General features: G+C 36.7%; 1 protein-coding gene across 10 annotated transcripts in view; it reads left to right on the top strand.

The window, feature by feature from the left end:
- HERC4 (HECT and RLD domain containing E3 ubiquitin protein ligase 4) overlaps positions 1 to 14,091 on the top strand; it is a 38,158-nt gene extending 24,067 nt beyond the window's left edge. For 6 of the 10 annotated variants that reach the window (XM_062580045.1, XM_062580039.1, XM_062580036.1 and 3 more), the window contains 10 exons: positions 1,694 to 1,717; positions 2,203 to 2,301; positions 4,118 to 4,285; positions 4,412 to 4,555; positions 5,509 to 5,675; positions 6,559 to 6,625; positions 6,861 to 6,943; positions 9,253 to 9,436; positions 10,179 to 10,281; positions 12,808 to 13,083. In XM_062580045.1, coding sequence (XP_062436029.1) covers positions 1,694 to 1,717; positions 2,203 to 2,301; positions 4,118 to 4,285; positions 4,412 to 4,555; positions 5,509 to 5,675; positions 6,559 to 6,625; positions 6,861 to 6,943; positions 9,253 to 9,436; positions 10,179 to 10,281; positions 12,808 to 13,079 — 1,311 coding nt within the window. In that variant the 3' untranslated portion in view covers positions 13,080 to 13,083. Of the gene's footprint in view, positions 1 to 1,693; positions 1,718 to 2,202; positions 2,302 to 4,117; positions 4,286 to 4,411; positions 4,556 to 5,508; positions 5,676 to 6,558; positions 6,626 to 6,860; positions 6,944 to 9,252; positions 9,437 to 10,178; positions 10,282 to 11,141; positions 12,523 to 12,807; positions 13,084 to 13,773 lie in introns of those variants that run through there. The other 4 variants (XM_062580041.1, XM_062580043.1, XM_062580040.1 and 1 more) reach the window with 4 other exon arrangements.
- Positions 14,092 to 18,542: the final 4,451 nt, after the last annotated feature.

Here is an 18,542-nt window from a genome sequence, read left to right as displayed (position 1 = left end):
TCAACCAAATCAGAAAATTGAACAGCAGCTTGACATTATGGAGGGAATACTAGATACGGACTTTACCTTTGATCGTTATTTTGTCATCCATTTGTCCAGCTTTATGTCAAACAGGAAAAAAGTTACTGGGTTGATTCTAGGACTGAAAGAAACTCATGTCTTTAGTCTGTTCTCCTGCCTAAACATATGTTCTTTTTTTTTTTCTTGCCCTTGTATCTGTTAGTTTCCTGTGTTCTTGCTTTTAAAACAATCGGAAACCCTAATGCTTATTGAACCAATAACAATGAATCAGATTTTTTTTTTTTTACTAGTTCAATTTTTATTGTCATAACTTAGGGCGTAACTGCTTAATTCCTTAATTAAAGCGTAGAGGAGAAAAGATTAAAGAAATGAGAAACCTTGCTATGGTACCTCTACTTGAGATGAAGGGCATGCTTTCTGTGAAAGCAGATTTTTGGTCTTGCTCTGCATTAAGTCATGAAGAAAGAAGCCCCCTTTTCCTCCACCACCTGTAAGTGAAGTGTTCACTCTAAATACAGAGGGAAGAAGTGAACAGTTGTTAGCACTGAACTTCACATCAAAACCTACCAATTTTTAGAAGAATTACTATGTCAGCACTCCTAATGTGTCACTTCATTTTTTTTTTCAGCCTATGTCATACTGTTTTCCTGGGTTCTAATGCACATTACTGGAAAAAACTCTTCCATTCTGTTTTCAACAATAGAGAAATGAGTGGGGAAAGACTGAAGCTACTAGATAATGAACTATTGATTTGAGGAGATTTCTGAAATAATTCAGATACTGCTTAAAGGAATTGAAAAGACCATTTTAATTAGGAAAAAATAATGGTAGATACAGTAAGAGTACAGAATTACATTAACGTCCTTGTGATGTATGATGTACTTAAATCTGGCATTTCCTATGAGGAGTTAGGGATATGACCAGGAGGCAAACTGTGTAGATGATGGTGTTTTGGCTATTTGCTTTAAACTGTAGATACCTATGTGCTGATCTGAGTCTTAAAATTTAATAGCTTGTTATTAGCTCTATCTACCCCTTTTTTGTTTGCTTAATGGAAATGTATTTAGCTTTCAACAAAAGGTAAAAACGGTAATGTAATACCAGATGGATAACTCTGAATTTCTCGGAGTTTGTCTAGCTTGTTGTGAAATTCTCCACATAGTTCCAGCAATTTGATTTGGTCTGTCTTGAAGTTTCCTGCACGATTTCAAGACTTGATCAGTCTCTTCATATGCAATGCCGTAGAACCAAATGATTCTTGGGGTTTTATGCTCAAGTGGGTTTTTTGTATCTATTAATCTTTACTCATTAGAAATGTCTTGCATTTAATATGACATGCTACAATCATTTGAGAATGAAAAGTCTCAATTTCATTTATCATACATTAGTATGGAAATAAACATTTGAAATATTTATTTTCATTCAAGAAAACTTGATACTATATACTCCCTTTTTAAAGACTGATATATAGGGTGTTGAAGGACATAGTTGTATCTAGTGGACTAATTAAAATGTTTATGGTGGTTATTTATTTTTCAGTAAACATTCTTCTGGGGGGAAAAAGCTCTAGCTAAATATTTTTAACTCAGCATCAGAGATGAATAATTAATGCAGACACTAATGCTGCTTTTTCATCTTAATTATTGCTACCTTTGTGCAAATGCTGTCATAGGATGTCAACCATGGATTAACTGAGGTAAGATTGGTTGCAGTCTGATTGCTGTTGCAGAATGTAAGGAAGTCAGAAATACAGTTGTCAAGGATTGTTTGATGTGTTCTACTGGGAATAAAGCTTTAAGCTAGTATGGCTATAATCAGAAGAGTTTCTATAACTGTCTTGCTAGATAAAATTGATCAGATTTTTTTTTTTTTTTTTAGTGGGGTAAAAATATTTAATTTTCTGTGTTGCAAACTTAGAGTTTGAAAATAAGAACTTATTTGACTGTATCTACTAGTCACAGTAGAAGTTCTAAAATTAAAATATACTAGATGGGGTTTTTTGCTGAAATACTAAATGATGGAAAATATGCTTAACAGAAAAGCTCTTTGGTCCTGCATTGATAGTGAGTAAAGATTGCTATCTCTTTTCCGTAAAACTGATGTGTTAAATGAATAGCATTTTCTTTAACTTTCATTGTGGTTTTGATAAGCAGAATTATGACATGATTTTCTTCTTTCTAGCTAACAGATATTCCTGTTACAATTTGCACATACCCATTTGTATTTGATGCCCAAGCAAAGACAACTCTTTTGCAAACAGATGCAGTCATACAGATGCAGGTAAGCGTTCCTCTTAATGCTCTGGGTCTTTTTGTTTGTTTGTTTTAGATTTTTTTTCTAATTCAGTGTAATTTCTTCTTCATAAGCATGAGATCTAATTTTTCTCTCTGGGTATGTACAAAATAGGAGCTGGTGGTTTTGTGGATTTGAGATTTGAAGCTAGACCATTAAGCAATTATATAAATTTCTAAGGAACTTTTTTCCGTTCATTAACTAGATGTTGTCTTCCAGGTATTAGCAAACTATACTACAGATGTTTAAAACAAACAAAAATAATGTGTGTGTGTGTGCGTGTGCACATGTGTATATGTGTGTGCTTGTATCTATACATATTTTTAAAAAGCTGAGTTTTAAATAACGTGGTAAGGCCAGTGTAAAGTCAGGAGCTGGAAGTTAAGGTATCTTGTTAGAGGGAGCAGCTAGTTTCTGTTACTTTTAATTTCTCATCCTGATGGGGCCTGGGAGTTGATGCTGTTCTCAAGACTGGTTGTATCGTACCTCTGAGAGGCAACATATTGGCTACACTTGAATATTTACTGCACCCCTAATCTCTGATTTTATCTGTCATGCCACCTTCAAAACGCTACTAAAGTCTGAAATCTATTGAGTGTCGGCAAGGCAGTGAAGAGGCTTACCTTGAAAAAAATTTTAAATGCGTCACGGGATAGCAGGCGTAGATTTCCTGCTCTGATAAGTCTTGCAGATGGCAGTAGTTTTGGGCTCTTTCCCTGTTAAATGCAATTATGTGTTACTCTTAATTTGTTCAGTTCCATTTTAACTTAAGGACTTTCCTAGGAATAAGATACCTAATACTAACCACTGTGTATCGTAATGCACATCTCTTATTGGTTAGATACCCTAGACGACTGTAAGGTCATTGAGTCTCTTATGTGTTTTCATGATTCTCTATACAGTACTGAGAACATGTGATGTGGTGGGCTATTTTTTGTTCAGTGTTTGGTGTTTTCTATAATCCGTATCTGTTCAGTTGCTGTAAGGGATAATAAAGCCTATTCTTATAAAAGGAAAGAAAGAATGAAGGGAGGCTGCTGTAAAAGTAATAGCAATAAGTGTTCCAGCTCTACTGCAGAAACTTCTCCTTCCTGGTTTGTAATGTTTAAAGTAATAAAAGTTGATGTTCTGAATCTGAAGTTAGGCAGAATAATGCTCGTGTAGTGGACTGTGGTAGAAAAACAATAGCTTGCTTCTGTAATTCATAGTTTCTTTTGCCTTTTTGAAATACATATTTAGAGTTGATATCAACATGTGATGAATTGTAAAGGGAAATGTTCTCATTGGAAGTTTCTATTAACAAATGGTATTTAATAATATTACACTTAAACTTTTAAGAGTTGTATACTTTATTCAGAATGCTTGCAACACAACTTTATTTTTGAACTGTAATGAAGAATTAACTCAAAGAAGAAATAGTTGATAGATGAAAAATCATTTTTCTTTCTGAATCACTTCTTAATGGCTGCTTTCATGCCAGATTTATATTATGCACATTACTCTTTGTTAGACAGTGTGTAGTATTTTTTTTTCTTCCTTCTGTTATTTCATATTTTGATTGGAGTGTCAAGAGCTACATTCCAAGACCTGCCTGAATTTTAGCGTTGATGAGGATAATGGGAAAAGGAAAATAGGTTCCTTGAGATTAAAAGAAATAGGAAGAAAATTTGGCAAGTTCTTTAGCTCCCATGATGGATATCCCCATTCATGTCTCCCCTCCCTTTAAGCAAGACAGATGGACTGACTTTACTGTTGACAGGCATGTAATATTACCTACTAACGCTTTCACTTTTATTTTTCCCAGATGGCGGTTGATCAGGCTCACAGGCAGAATTTATCCTCTCTCTTTCTGCCAGTGTTTGAATCTGTGAACCCATGCCTGATCTTAATGGTGCGAAGAGACAATATTGTAGGAGATGCTGTGGAAGTCCTAAGGAAAACAAAGAATGTAGACTACAAGAAACCACTTAAGGTATTATCAGTATATATTGCTACAAGTCTCTTTCACTGACAGGTGCAAGTAATTAAGAATATTTTTCAAATAAATTTGCTTCACATTCCATTTTTAAGATTCTGTGCTAACTGAAGTGTGTTTCAGGTTATTTTTGTAGGGGAAGAAGCTGTTGATGCTGGAGGTGTTCGCAAAGAATTTTTTTTACTTATCATGAGGGAACTGCTAGATCCCAAATATGGCATGTTCAGATATTATGAAGAGTCTAGACTGATCTGGTTCTCTGATAAGGTAGGGTCCACTCTGCAGTGATTGAAATTTTTTTTTTCTTTACTTTGAAGTGTTTATGCTAACAAAATATGTATTTAGTAGTTTATGGTAGGGTTTTTGGAGGAGGAGAAGCTGAAATAATTAATCTGAAAAGATGTTTATTTTTGTTGTTACATCAAAAAAAATTTTTTTTGACCTCCACATTGTACTTACCAGTTGTCCCCAGCTTAGACAAGTTTGGTTGGAAGAAATGCCAGCCAAAATATGCTGATTCCAAGAGCAGAAATAAAAATTGGAGTGGCACATAAAAATAGTGGAAGTAGCATATTGAACAGTTCTTTCTGTATTCGGTCATACTTTTAGATCCTTTTTGTATGCAGTGATCTGATCATACTTGTGTAAAAGTTTTGATCATTGACTTTTCAGTTGCTTCTCAGAGGCCAACACTGACTGGGGTGTCACCGGTATGAATGTATGTCGCCAGTACCTGAATGCACAAAACTCCCGCGTTTGTATATTGTGCCTTAGCTAGCAAGTCCAAGGGGGTCAATGATGAGCTCATAATCATCTTCATTAAAAAAAAAAAGTGATTATCCTAAACATTTAATAAATTAATAGAGTAATGACAAGTCACTGGCAAAAACAATCTTATTGTAGTACTTTTAGCAACATGCAGTACTCAAAACACATTTTCTGCTGCCAGTGTCTGGGTGTGTTTTTTGGTTTTGGGTGTTACTGGTTTTATTTATTGGTTTTAGGAGTAGGAAGAATCCTTTTTCTCTATTCTGATCTCTCACACAACTGGTTAAAACTTCATTTTGTTTTTTCCGGTACTAATAGTTATATATCTATTTATGGAAAACATAAATGGAGTGTATTTAAATTATAATTCACTGTATTTTTTTCTGAACTCTATAAAGTTGAAGTAACTTACTAGTTTTAAGTTATTTGAATTGTCTCCTTTCTGTTCTTAGACCTTTGAAGACAGTGACTTGTTTCATTTGATTGGTGTTGTCTGTGGGCTAGCAATATATAATTTTACTATCGTAGACCTTCATTTCCCATTGGCTTTGTACAAAAAGCTATTGAATAAGAAGCCATCCCTGGATGACTTAAAAGAGTTGATGCCAGATGTTGGCAGGTAAGCAGGAAGGAAGGATGAGTAATTCTAGGAATTTTAATTCAACGCTCTTCTAAAGATTAAAGGAAATATTTAATGTTTAGTATTTGTATTAACAGGATAAATAGCTTTAAGTAACTTGCAGCCATTATGCCATCTGAGATAGGATTCATGCTATTGTTAAGCACTCACTTTTAAGTGCTTAGTTTTCAATCTTTGTATCTTCTGTTTATTATTCTACAAGAATTCAGGGAAATTTTTGAAAATTAAAAAAAAAAAAAGAATTTCAACCATTAATTTTATAAGCATAAGTATGAGCAAAGTTCTGAACAGCTTATTTAGTCTAATGAGGCAATGTATTTGCTTATTTCATGAATAAATGCATGCTTAAATATCTACACTTAAGTAGGGATTTGAATAGAGCTAATAGGAGGTTCAAATGGAGGAGGTGGCGAAGTGGAGGTTTGATTGCCTTAGTGTTGTGCATGCTGAGTTTTTGTAGGTTCAAGGAGAAACTGAACAGGTTAATGGAAAAGCCCATCACTGGCTGTTAAGACTTAGCCGCCTCTGTCTTGGGAATCCAATAGTCAGAAGCTAGAATATGAATCTTCTTTTTGAATCTGGAGAATCAACTCAAAAGGAACTAACTCCACAAACAACAGTGAATGTAATAGTTGTTTGTCTTCTAAAACCTCTACTTACCATAGTTTAAAAGCAGCATGAGTTACTTGAAATTTCCCACCACTGCACTATAAGATGCAATTGGTCAGCTAATAATTTGAATGTAACAGTAGAGATTTTTTTTCTCCTCCCACCCCGAGTTATCAAAACATAAAGCAAACTTCAGAAACTTAAGTTAATCTTTCTTCTCACTACTAAAAATACTTTGTAATTCATTTTGCAGGGGTATGCAACAGTTACTGGACTATCCAGAGGATGACATAGAGGAAGCATTTTGTCTTAATTTTACTGTAAGTTTTAAATGTTGCTGTTTAAAGTATTTTTCAGCAAGTTTTACAGTCTCTTACTACTGTCTCTGATTGAATTTGTGAGGAAAAAAAACATCAGCTGCTGATTCCTATGAATTTTAGCATTTTCTACTTGTGTTAAGATCAGTGTGTGCCCTTCATATTGCTCCTAGCTATGTGGAGGGAAGAAGTCCTCTGATAGTAAATAAAATCTGTATTTTTTGTTTGTTTTAAATAGATCACTGTGGAAAATTTTGGTACAACAGAAATTAAAGAGCTTGTTCCTAATGGTGCTGACATTCCTGTAGTCAAACAAAATAGGTGAGTGTAATGGGGCACAGGGTAGGTCAGTGTTACTGTCTGCTTTGGCCATGTAACTGGGCTGTTATAAACATACTTAGCCAAGTTGTTACAGTAGTGTTGGAGGGAAGGCTACTTTGGCTGTTTTTCCAAGCCATTCTCACGTGTATTGTTAAAACAGCTTTTGTGTTTATGAATGTGCCAGCTGTTGAGAGACTACGTAATTCTTCTCAAGAGGTGTAGTATTTCTTTTTTGCCTTGACTTCTTTAGGGCTCGTTTTGACTACATTGTCTTAATTCTGTAAGACGAAAATGGCTGTGGTTTTGCAGGAAGTTGTACTTTAATTAAAATTTACTGAGTAAAAGTGAAAACTTCATCCTCATACATTTGTGTAGCAGCTCTACATAATTAAAATAGAATTTCAGGGAAGGTTTGGTTTACTTGTAGAGCAAGTAACTTAGTCTAATGTTAGCTAGCGTCATTGTAAAATTAATATGAGGAATGTTCCCCCCCCCCCACACACACACCATGGATTCTGTTGTTTCTGTTTACAGAGTAGCCTCCTCCACGCTTTGTTTCCTTTCCGCATTTGGCGAATGGATGGTGTGTGTGCCTGGTGGCACAGTTGTCCCATTTTGCAGGGTTCTTACCGATTTTCTCTGTCCATTCCTCTTATTTGTTTCTGTCTGTTCTTTCATTTCCCTGTCTTCTCTGTACTTTTGATTCTGTCTTCAGGGAGAAGTAAACAGAGAGGACATACTCTGAGAACAGATCGCATGGCTGTGTATTGTAGGAATAAGAGAGAAAATGTGCCTCTGAACATGTTCCTGCCTATCCTTGTTTCTGTGTTTTGGGCAATTTTTCCTGTAACTAGGTCTGCTGTAGATGAAAGAGGATGAGAGAAGATTGAAGGTCTCAAACACAAGCATAGCTGTATGCGGTGGCTCCCATAATGGGGTGACTCTGTCCTGACTTTTCATTACTGAAAGACAGACATGGGGTTGCAGCTCCAAGTGTAAGGACAAGACTCAGTGTACTTCAGGGAAAGAAAATGCCCAATAACCTACTTTTCTTACGATGCTGGTACCATGCCACAACTGCAGTCACCACCTATAGTTGCTTTTATCCTTGTCTGATAGCTGAGGATCTGTGGTGTTTTATCTTAAAAAAAACCCTAGCTTCTGATTTCTCAGGTGGTGGTGTAATGTTCTGTTGCAGAGTGACTGTAAAGTTAGAGTTCAAACATGAAAAAGCTTTAGTGTGCCCTTAGAATGTATGCCACAGTGATCTCACTAGCTGTCTTGCAGCAATGAAGCGTTCCTGTTTCTCAAGATTCAAATTATCCATGGTGCTTTAATTCAGTCTCAATAATGTTAGTACAGAGTATAATAATGCTAAGTAGGTTATGAATTATGAATTTGTCTAGAGAACACTTTACCTTCACTGTGAGTATACCCAAGTTACTTGTCTTTCCACTAGTTATATAGCATGCCTAGTATAGATCTCATTGGATGCTGATCAAAGAGTGTTGAATCACACTGTCTTTCATTTCCAGTATTTTCAGTTCAACTCAATAAATACATCATCAAAACATGTTCAGATGAATCTTTATTTGTGATGCTATTCAAATGCTACAAATTTCCACAAAGAAGGTCACTCTGAAGCCATATCACTGAAGTCACTCTGATGCCAACTTGTTAACTAAACTTTTTTTTGGTAATCATAGTCATAGCTATTTTATCACATCAATGAATTTTAGTGATCTCCTTAGCTACTATGGAAGAAGATGAATGTTTCCAAAAAGATACGAGAACTCGTTGTGTTGAAGTACAAATAGTGGTTTATTTCTCAATAGCTTAGCTCCTTTGCCCTAATCTCTTTACTGTGTAGTACTCCACATTCCCTTTGAAGCTAATTGGCATTTTGAGTACATACATGGTAATCCTTTTAATTAAAAAAGTACAGCAGTGCTTTTGACTAATCAGTTTCAGAGCACTGCATGGAATTCAAGCCTTCAAGCCTGTTGTCATTCAGTCTGATTCACTACAATGCCTTCAAACAAGAAATGTTCATAGTACCTGCAATAAATAACATCAACTGTTGCTGTTCTATCTGTTGCACACTGCAGATTCTGTTTTAGAAAAAAAATGTAATTTTTGTGCCATTTTCATTCAAATTATCCTAACTATATCTGCAACATGAGTCATAATACAATATGTTAGAATTTTTTTAACCTGATTTGCTATGCTCTGTTTTATACTTAAGTGATTACTGTTTTTTTGATAGGACATGTTTTTTAACATGACTACTTTTTTCTTCTTTCGAACAGGCAAGATTTTGTAGATGCATATGTGGATTACATCTTCAATAAATCTGTGGCATCCTTATTCAGTGCATTCCATGCAGGCTTCCACAAAGTATGTGGAGGCAAAGTTCTTCAGCTCTTTCAGCCCAGTGAGTTGCAGGCAATGGTGATTGGGAACACAAATTATGATTGGAAAGAGTTGGAGAAGGTAAAGCCATTGTTAGCAATTTTTCATGTATTTTCTTAATTTCAAGATGCAAAAGCAAAATATCTGAAGTGTGCTTTCTAGCCCTGTTTTCTCCATTAGTATGTGGTTAATGTGATTTTTCAGCCTTTATTGGGTTGACTGCATAATTGAAGATTTTTAATTACTGTCAGTGAATGAAGACACTAAAATATTATTTGCCTTCCTACTTAGTTTTCTATTCTAGTTTCTGAAGGCAGTTGGATTTGGAGGAAGAGAAAGGAAGAAAAATTGCATTGAACTGAAAGGCAGCTGTATACAGTATATTTTGTTAGAAGGGGAAAAGTAAACAAAAATGAACCTGTTTTAAAAAAATCTTTGGTAGCTGAAACTCAGACTTTATTTTGTAATTTTATTGGGATTGAAAATGCTTTGGTCTACATGCACCTGTCTTCATAGTCAAAGTCAGACTGAAAAGCTGAACAAGCGATAATATCCATATATATATTTTATAGTGAGGTCTCATTTGATGCTTATTTGGAGTTGCGTTCATAAATGCATATGTGTAGTTAACTGGGTAGGCTTTGTGATGAGGCCGAAGCTTAGGATTTTGCATACAACTCACTAAGGAAAACAGTAATATAAATCACTTATGATGGAGGATCCCTTTATACAAACCACATCCCTTCTGCTTTATTGTCAGATGTTTCAGATTATCCTACTAGTTCTATCCAGGAGGAATAACCTCATCTTCTGTTCATTTTAGAATACGGAATACAAGGGAGAATACTGGGCAGACCATCCTACAATTAAAATATTCTGGGAGGTTTTTCATGAGTTGTCCTTGGAGAAGAAAAAACAGTTTCTGTGTGAGTATTTAATGTTTTTTTGCAGAAATTGGTAAATTACCAAGATTGCTGTGGTCTTAGATTCATTCTGAGAGAGGTTGAACTTTAAGTGCTTCTCTATAATAATGTGAATAATTTTACATGGAGGGGAAAGTAACAGTAGAGGAAACTGATTACGAGCTTGTCTGTGATTTGGGAGGTTGCCTTAAATAAATCTTAATGTGGGGGATTTATAAGATCACATTAAATCAAAACAATTTTTTTTAAGCAACAAAACAGGAACCCAAATTGCTAGTGTCACTTACCTGATGATTAGGAGTTTTCTGTGTTTTGGCATCAGGTTCACATTGTCCAGTAGTTACATTGCACATAGGTAGAAATACGGAGGTACAATTGATTGTAAATACTAAATTACCCATAGGAGAGGAAAGGTGTACAGGGAAAGAGAAAGTTTTGCAAGTTTCCTGTGAATGAGCTGTTGCTGAGAGTAGATCAGAGATTTGTTTCCAGTTCAGGAGATCATTGAAAATCACGTTCTGTCTTTACAAGATAATTGCAAATGTGGTAGTGGTATAATTTTTAAATAATACATCATAATACAAGAAAAACTTTATACTTCTTATCAACTATTTGGCCTCACTTGCTAAAATGTTTTCCTTTATTTATCCTTGTTGTGTCACAGTTAAGTGTTTCTATATGCAAGATGGAGAGCAAATAAAGCCATTGCTTCCTGTTTTTCCAATTTATCTGAATAACTTCAATGTGAAACCATTGTTAGAATAATTGAAAAAATGCAAGTAATGATTAGAACTGTGGTGTATGGGATATACAGTATTAGCCTTAAACTACCTTCAGGACTTTTGTTTGTTTTTTCTTGACAGTGTTTCTGACAGGCAGTGATCGTATTCCAATTCTTGGAATGAAGTGTCTTAAACTAGTCATCCAACCAACAGGAGGTGGAGAAGGTTATCTTCCAGTAGCTCACACTTGCTTTAATCTTCTTGATCTTCCAAAATACACAGATAAAGAAACCCTAAAATCTAAGTTGATTCAGGCTATAGATCACTATGAAGGTTTCAGTTTAGTATAACTTCAGAAATGAGAGTTCTGTGTAATGCGGGATCATTAAACTAACTTTCTTTTGTCTTTCTTGTGGTGGTAAATTCAGTGGATTAAATGATGGAGATGATAATATAACTGATTATTTGCAAAATGTTCAGTGGTATGGATATTCATGGGAGCCAAAAAGTACTTACAAAAATGAAGAACTGTCTTAATACATCCATTCTTGTACAGAACCATGTGTTTTTTGCCATCTTACAATAAAAATGAGAGTATTGTGAATGAAAGTCAAGCTTCACTAACATGACTTAACATTTCACCTTCTACAAATAATTGGATGTGTGAGTGCATGAGAGACTTGCCTACATCTTTCAAATCACTGACTAAGAACGTTTAACTCTTTCCCTGATAAATCTACTTGATAACTTTTCATTTTGTAAATAATAAATTTTTTGTGATAAAATAATTATGTTCCAATAGCAGTATGGTTTCTATTGCTTGTAATTGAATATGAGCTTATTTTATGGCTTTTAACAAGAAAGTGACTACTCTGATTTCTGAAGATATATTTTTCTGGTTTCTTTTAAGAACCTTAATAATGGAAATGATTGCTTAAGACATTCATCTTCAGAATGTACAATCCAATGATTTCCGTGAAGCAATCTCTTAGTGCTGGTACAAAACGGCAAATAATGGCTTTTATAATATATGGATGGACAAGGTGACTTCTTACACTTTTATTTTTAAAGACTGATTCTATAATTATGTGGACACAAAAAAGAGGTTAACTTACCAATGGGAACCTCTGTAGCCATGGGTCAAGAATACAACTTAAGAGCAAAAGATGCATCAGACAGATGTTACTGTCAAGAAGTTAAATGTTTATTTTTTAAATGCTGAAAGCGTGGATTATGGTTTCTAATAGAATTTTCACTGTTTTCCAGATAAATGCATTTGAAATAACTCTTTAACACACCCCACCCCTTTTCTTAAAGTTTATTTTTAGTATAATTGCCCTGAGACAATTGTGCTGAGCTGAATACTTTTGGATTTGACTTTCCTCCTCTGGTTAAGTTCCAGATTGTTTGTGGTGTTAATGCATATGTGACTTGCAGCTGTGAAACAAATATTTATTTTTTTTAGATTTTTAAATGCAGTGAAAACAATTCAAGCTATAATAAAAGACTTGAATGAAAACTTTTCTTGGTTGATGTGTATGGATGCTTGCATCATGCATACTTCTTCAAGGAGAGGATAACTTCTGCATGTATTAAATCAAGAGTACAGCTAGGATACTGAGATCTCACTTTAAAGCAGGAAAAGTCATTCATTGTAATAAACTTTAATACATGTAGTTATTGTACTGGCAGTAGATGTACATATAATACAAAGCAGTCGAATGGCTAAAAGCATTCTTTCCGTAACACTGTGTGTTTTCACAGCTTTCTGATGCAGTATAACCTCTAGTAACTTCTTTGTGTGCAGCCTGTATTTCGTCTTTTTCAACATTGTTACCTGACTGGCAAACTCTCCCTGTTGTGAAAGACAAGAAACCAACAAATATTAAAGCAACTCAGTTTTATTTCACATGGAAGAAAGAAAAGAGAGGGGAAAAAAAAGCCTTCATTTCACCAGGTAATGTAAAACACTTTTACAATTATGAAACACCAAGGTTGCAAAGGCAAATACTAAAAAATGAGGAAATAACTAATGTAAAGCTGTCTTTCTTGCTTCTTTCCTTGTGTATTATTACATGATCACATGCTGTTTTTTTCAATGGACCTCTTGCTCAGTTCTTTAAGCAATTAATGGTGTTTGTTTGAATGATACTTAAACGTTTATTTTTTATTCTCCATTTGTAGATCTAAGCCCAATTTAGTGCACATCTAAACTCAGGACTGTACATACATATACATGTTTTTTTCATTTCTCTATGGAATTTTTTGTGGATTTTGCTATGTTGAATTTTTTATCAAAATAGGGATTAATCTGAGATGAGTAGTAGCCTCATTGTGTAGATAAGGGGCTCTGAGAAAATCCAAAACATATTTACTGAACGTGTGCTAGTTTTCAGTGCCAAAATTTGGATGTACTAGAGAGCTTTAAACATCCTTAGTCAATAGTAACTACCCTTCAAAGACAAGAGTTGCTGTGGCAATTACTTCACATTCCTGCAAATGTTTCCTCAGCTTCAGCAACAGATACTACGCTCTTCTTAGTGGAAATTTGAAAAGTTTGACATTTGTTGATGAGGTGCATTTCGGATGATTGGCCAAACACCACATTAAGAACTCACTGGCAGAGCAGGGCTAGAGTAACGTTCCTCAGGACAGCAGTCACCTGAGACAGCCCTTTTTTCAATTTTGGCCTTGCTAATATCCCCCTCTTAGAAATGGGGTTGGGTCCTTCAGAGCGTGAGTGTGTTGCTAAATGCTCCTGATTATTTTACAGGTATTAGCTCGTTCTGTGCAGTGAGACAGGTGCCCTGTTGCAAAACAGACATAACCTACATTATAAGGTAAAAGACTTTCAATGTAGTCTTAGAGGTGAAAGAATTAATGACTAGACATTGTATTTCTTGTGTCAAGTAGATGTTAATACTTCAAGACAATACCTGTATTGCTGTAGTTATGTTAAGTCATAACAGCCATGTGAAGGGCATCTACAAAAATTGTATTTGTGTTTCCCCAGACTAGAAAAAGGCAGGTGGCAGGAAGTGCACGTTTGCTTTCTTGGATCAAGTGTCATTTTGCATGTAGTACTGTGTATTGTGTGAGGAATTAAAGTAAACCCCTTCCATTCTACGCTTAACTAAAATAGCCATGATGATAATGAAGAAAGCATAGGACTTTTTTTCCATGTCAGATCTTCAGTTACTGCAGTGGGAAAGTGCATTTTACAGTAATTAAAAATCTGTAAAGAAAGTACTTCTCTCTATAGTCAGGTCAGCATTTTGATACATAGTCAGAATTAACACTGAAGAATGCTATTTGCATGTCAAACGGGTGGAAAAGCAGAGCTCGTTTTTGTCCTATCAGAGTAGCTATATCCTGCATTAATTGCATCTGTCACATTAGTACAGGACTGTAGATTGAGTTCTCAGGCCAGAACTACACAAGCAGTTTCAACTACATACACTGTAACAGTGTGTCCCACATTTGCCTGGGAACATTTAAGAACTCTTGCTCTGAGTCTGTGCACAACTATTAAACCTGTGAGCGGTAAACTGTTGAGTAGCAGATTCTCTCCTTTGGCACTGTATGGGAGTTGCTACTATTAAGACTTGCCGAGCGTCAAGATGCACTATTCCCTTTGAGGAAGTTTGTATTCTACTTGTATCTTAATTCATTACACTCCTCTATGCTACAATAAGTTTGATTTATCAGGAATAAATTAAGTTTAATGAAATCAAATATAAACTACTATAAAAATAAACTACTATAAAGTTCTTTATTTAAAGGTACACGAGGTTGTGCCATTTAAATAGAGTAACATCTTTTAATACTCTAGTTTTCAGCATGGTACGTGATTTTTTTTATAGTGAGCACCACAGAAAGGCTATGTTCACTTTCTTCATTGTGTAACCAGAACTATGCAATTGTGTAATTGTAGAGCTCTTACACAGCTGTGTTTTTTTTAAAAAAAAGGCAAAATATTGATTTGTTATGATAAATGACAGTTTCTCGTGCTTATTGAGTGGATATTTCTTAATTTGTAGGTCAGTTTGGGGATTGGGTCACTCAGTCTTCAGGCTATTATCTTGTCTTTGAATGTGCTGTTCAGATTTGTGTTGATCATGTTCAAAGCAATAACTTTAAAATCTTGCCTATACCTCTAAAGACATAATATTGCATTTGCCAGACAGTAGAGCATGTTTTAATACTGTGGCTTAGAGCCTAAAGAAACCCTCACGAGCATTTTGCTGGATATACACACTTAAAGAATCAGTAAAGTAACACCTATAGCCAGGGAATTCACATGTACAGAATCTATGGCCATTTGCCCGAGCTCTCACTTTTTTTTTTTTTTTTTTTTTGAGGGAGTAGGAAAGCAGCCTATGCACAATGCCTGCAGACAAGAACCGAGTTCTTAGTTAACATACTCCTGTGCCACCAATTCTCTTTTAACTTCTTTTCTGCAAACGGAATATGCCAAAACTTTTAACTGGACCAACCTCTGGCGCTCTGTTTCTGCACTGATGCAGAGCTATTGAGCTGATATCCTGTGCTGAACACAACACAACTAAGGAAAACAGGGCTTCTAAAACCAGCTGTGACAGTAAAATGCACATAAGTGACCTCTGCATATTTCTAGCATGTACAGATGTGACCAACTGAGCTCTTACTACCAATGGGCTAAACAATCTGAGTTACTGCATATCCTTTGGATTTGAACGTACTGTACAGTTCCTTTACAAAACAGCAAAGTTACGATTTGTCACTGGTAACAGAAGCGTGATCAAAGGACCTAGGTGACCTGGGGTAGCAGTAAGCAGTTTTTTAGCCAAACACATGTGTATCAGTCTCAGAGTTACTAGAGAAGAAAATGAGGCTCTACAGATCTTGTTCCTGATATGAACTACAGAGCAAGTATGTTCAGGATAGTTCAGTGTGTCTGGTAGTAGTGACAATGTTTTTTTTACCTCACCAAAGCTTCAGGCTAGTCTTAGCAATTGGTCATGCGCAGAGTACCTGAATCCTATACACTGTGTAATGCATTTTCATGAGCATATATGAACCTCTGTAAGTGCTCACAGCTTTTCCTTACATCTCTGGTTACATAAGGAATTTTGTTGGGGGGGAAAAATATCAACATTAGGTGAATGCAGAAGTGCTTGAGTTCAGATTGAGTAGGGAATACTTCAGAAAATAAAGTTTTTTTTTTATTATTATTTATTTTTTTTGTGCAAATATACTGGCTTTTTGCCTTAACAGGGCCAGGGGTGGCAGACAGCAAGCAAAAAATAACTTCTTCTAGAAGCTGTATTTGTTAGGTCTTTGAATAGTTTTAGGGGTGAAGCTAATTTAATTATTTGTGGCTTAATCCTGCACAGAGGCCTTGCGGGTGCACTTCCTTGTGCCTGTGCTCACGTACCCTGGGAGCTGTGCCTTGTGTCTTAGGAAGCTGGAGGCTGGTATCCACTGGCATGAAATGAATGCTCTCACGCTCCCAGCTGCTGAGATTAAATTGGCAAGAAGTAAAGCGAGGGAGTAACTGCAGACACAAGGGAGATAAATAGTGTCTTTTTGTGAGGGAGTAGGTGGAAGAGACCTACAACAGTCTGGGGAGCTGCGTGTTGCCCATGAACAGAGCAGCCATGTTCTGTTCGCAGCTCTGCAGCAATGTGTTAATACCTAACAAAAAGTTGTACTGGGCCAAGCTGGCTCTCTTTAGTCCAGTATCTTGCAGGGTTTTTAAGACTGGGCTAAGAACGAGGCACCTCCCTGTTCATCTGCAAATCTCAAAGTAGCCCAGAACATTTCTACCTCATTGCAACTCTGTTGAAGGCTGGTAGTATTGTCCAGAAAATGAGCTCAGGGATTTGACTGACACAGGGAATGTGGACATGTAGCAGCTCCTGAGAAAGTGCTGCAGAAAAAGGGGCTTATTCTGCAAGGAGCGCCTGCAATGCGGGGTGGTGCTGGAGCCCCTGAGCCAGGCTCCCTGCTCACCTGTGTGCACTGCTTTGCACGTTAGCTTACATGGCAACATCTGCTCTTCCAACTGACGGATCTTTGCAGCCAGCAGGATCTGGTGCTCTGTTGTCATTGCATTCTCATCTGAAGAACATGATGCCAGGTTGAAAAAATTTTCCCAGCTGATGAATAACCTCTAGGTAACCAGCCTCGTTTTCCTGAGGTTAATGCCATCTTGAATGCTGTAATGCTGAGGATGGTGTAGTCCCAAAAGCCTGTTAGGAATTAGGTTCTGCACAGCTGATGTGTGTTGGCAAGCTGCACTTCTCACAACTGAAGGCCGTTACCAGCACTGAGGGCCCCCAGTCCCTCCTTGATAGCTCCATGGCTTGCTCCTATTAGGGAGGATAGCTGGGGTGCTGCGTGGGGGATGGACAGAGGGATGAGTGGGCAGACATATGAGTGCACACTAGGTGTGGGGATGCAACCTGTCTTCTCCAGCTGGTTCCTGAGTCTCCTCTGCAAGCAGTAAGTAATGCTAAGCACAGTATTTTATAGCATTGGCTGAGAGGGGTTCAGCTGCAGCAGGACAGGTTTGTTGCTGTAAGCAGTTGAGTTACTGGAGGCTGTTGGGGATTCATCCCAGGCCCTCTGTGTACTGTTGAAAAGATGGTTTTCTTCAGCAGAAGTTTCTGCTTAGAAGCACTGCTTTCCAATTTGAGAATGTTGAGAGTAGTAATAATACAGTGTCCAAAAAAAAAAAAAAAAAAAAAAACCAAACATGTATGCTGTGGTTTTTTGTTTTCAAAATTTCATTCACTTAGTAGAACTACTACTAATCTAATCTGTATTTTGTATGTAGCTGGTTGTCAGCAGCTCCTTCACAAGTAATGCTGGTGCTGGGTTGGGAGTGTAGGGACCTGAGGATGGGGAGCTGCAGCACCAGGGCGGGGTGGGAGAGGGGTCTTGTTCCTTGGGAGTAAACCCAGCAGTCCCATGGCCATGATGTGCTCAGATTTGCATCTTTTAAGGAGCTTAGTCTTCACAAGGCTTATGGTCGTCCACTTTCACCACCTTCGAGGCAGGACGAACATACACCTTGCAAATGTTTGCTTAGTCTCATTTAAAACATCCAACGTAAAGAGATGTAGCACAACTCTGTGGGACAACTGTTTGTATTTCACTTGAGATATTTCATGGGTCACAGCAAGATACAAACTGTTGCCACTGGTGGCATGGTCCAGGCACTTGTAGGTGAGTATGTGGGAAAAGAGCAGGTGGGAATCCTCCTCGGTATTCCCTTTGACTGCTAGAGGACCGTCACCAGACCCGTCCTCTGTGAATCCATCTGCTGAGAGCTCGCAGCGTCCTGGGGCAATGGGTGCCACGATTTCAGTGTGCATTGACAGTGTCTTTAGCTCACTCTGCTTTTCTTCATGCTGTTCCACTGAACATGTGCGCCTTGGGCTTCCTGCTGCAGTAGTAAATAGTGACTCTCTTCGTGCTTTTTTTTTTTTTTTTTTTTTTTTAAGATGGTTATACAGTGCATCGAATCTTATCATCCCCAAGTTGGTCCTTTCCTAT

Source organism: Rhea pennata, chromosome 7, assembly GCF_028389875.1.
Source record: "Rhea pennata isolate bPtePen1 chromosome 7, bPtePen1.pri, whole genome shotgun sequence".
NCBI lineage: Eukaryota > Metazoa > Chordata > Aves > Rheiformes > Rheidae > Rhea > Rhea pennata.
The sequence above is the reverse complement of the archived record's forward strand: the minus strand, read 5'-3'. Positions and strand labels throughout refer to the sequence as shown.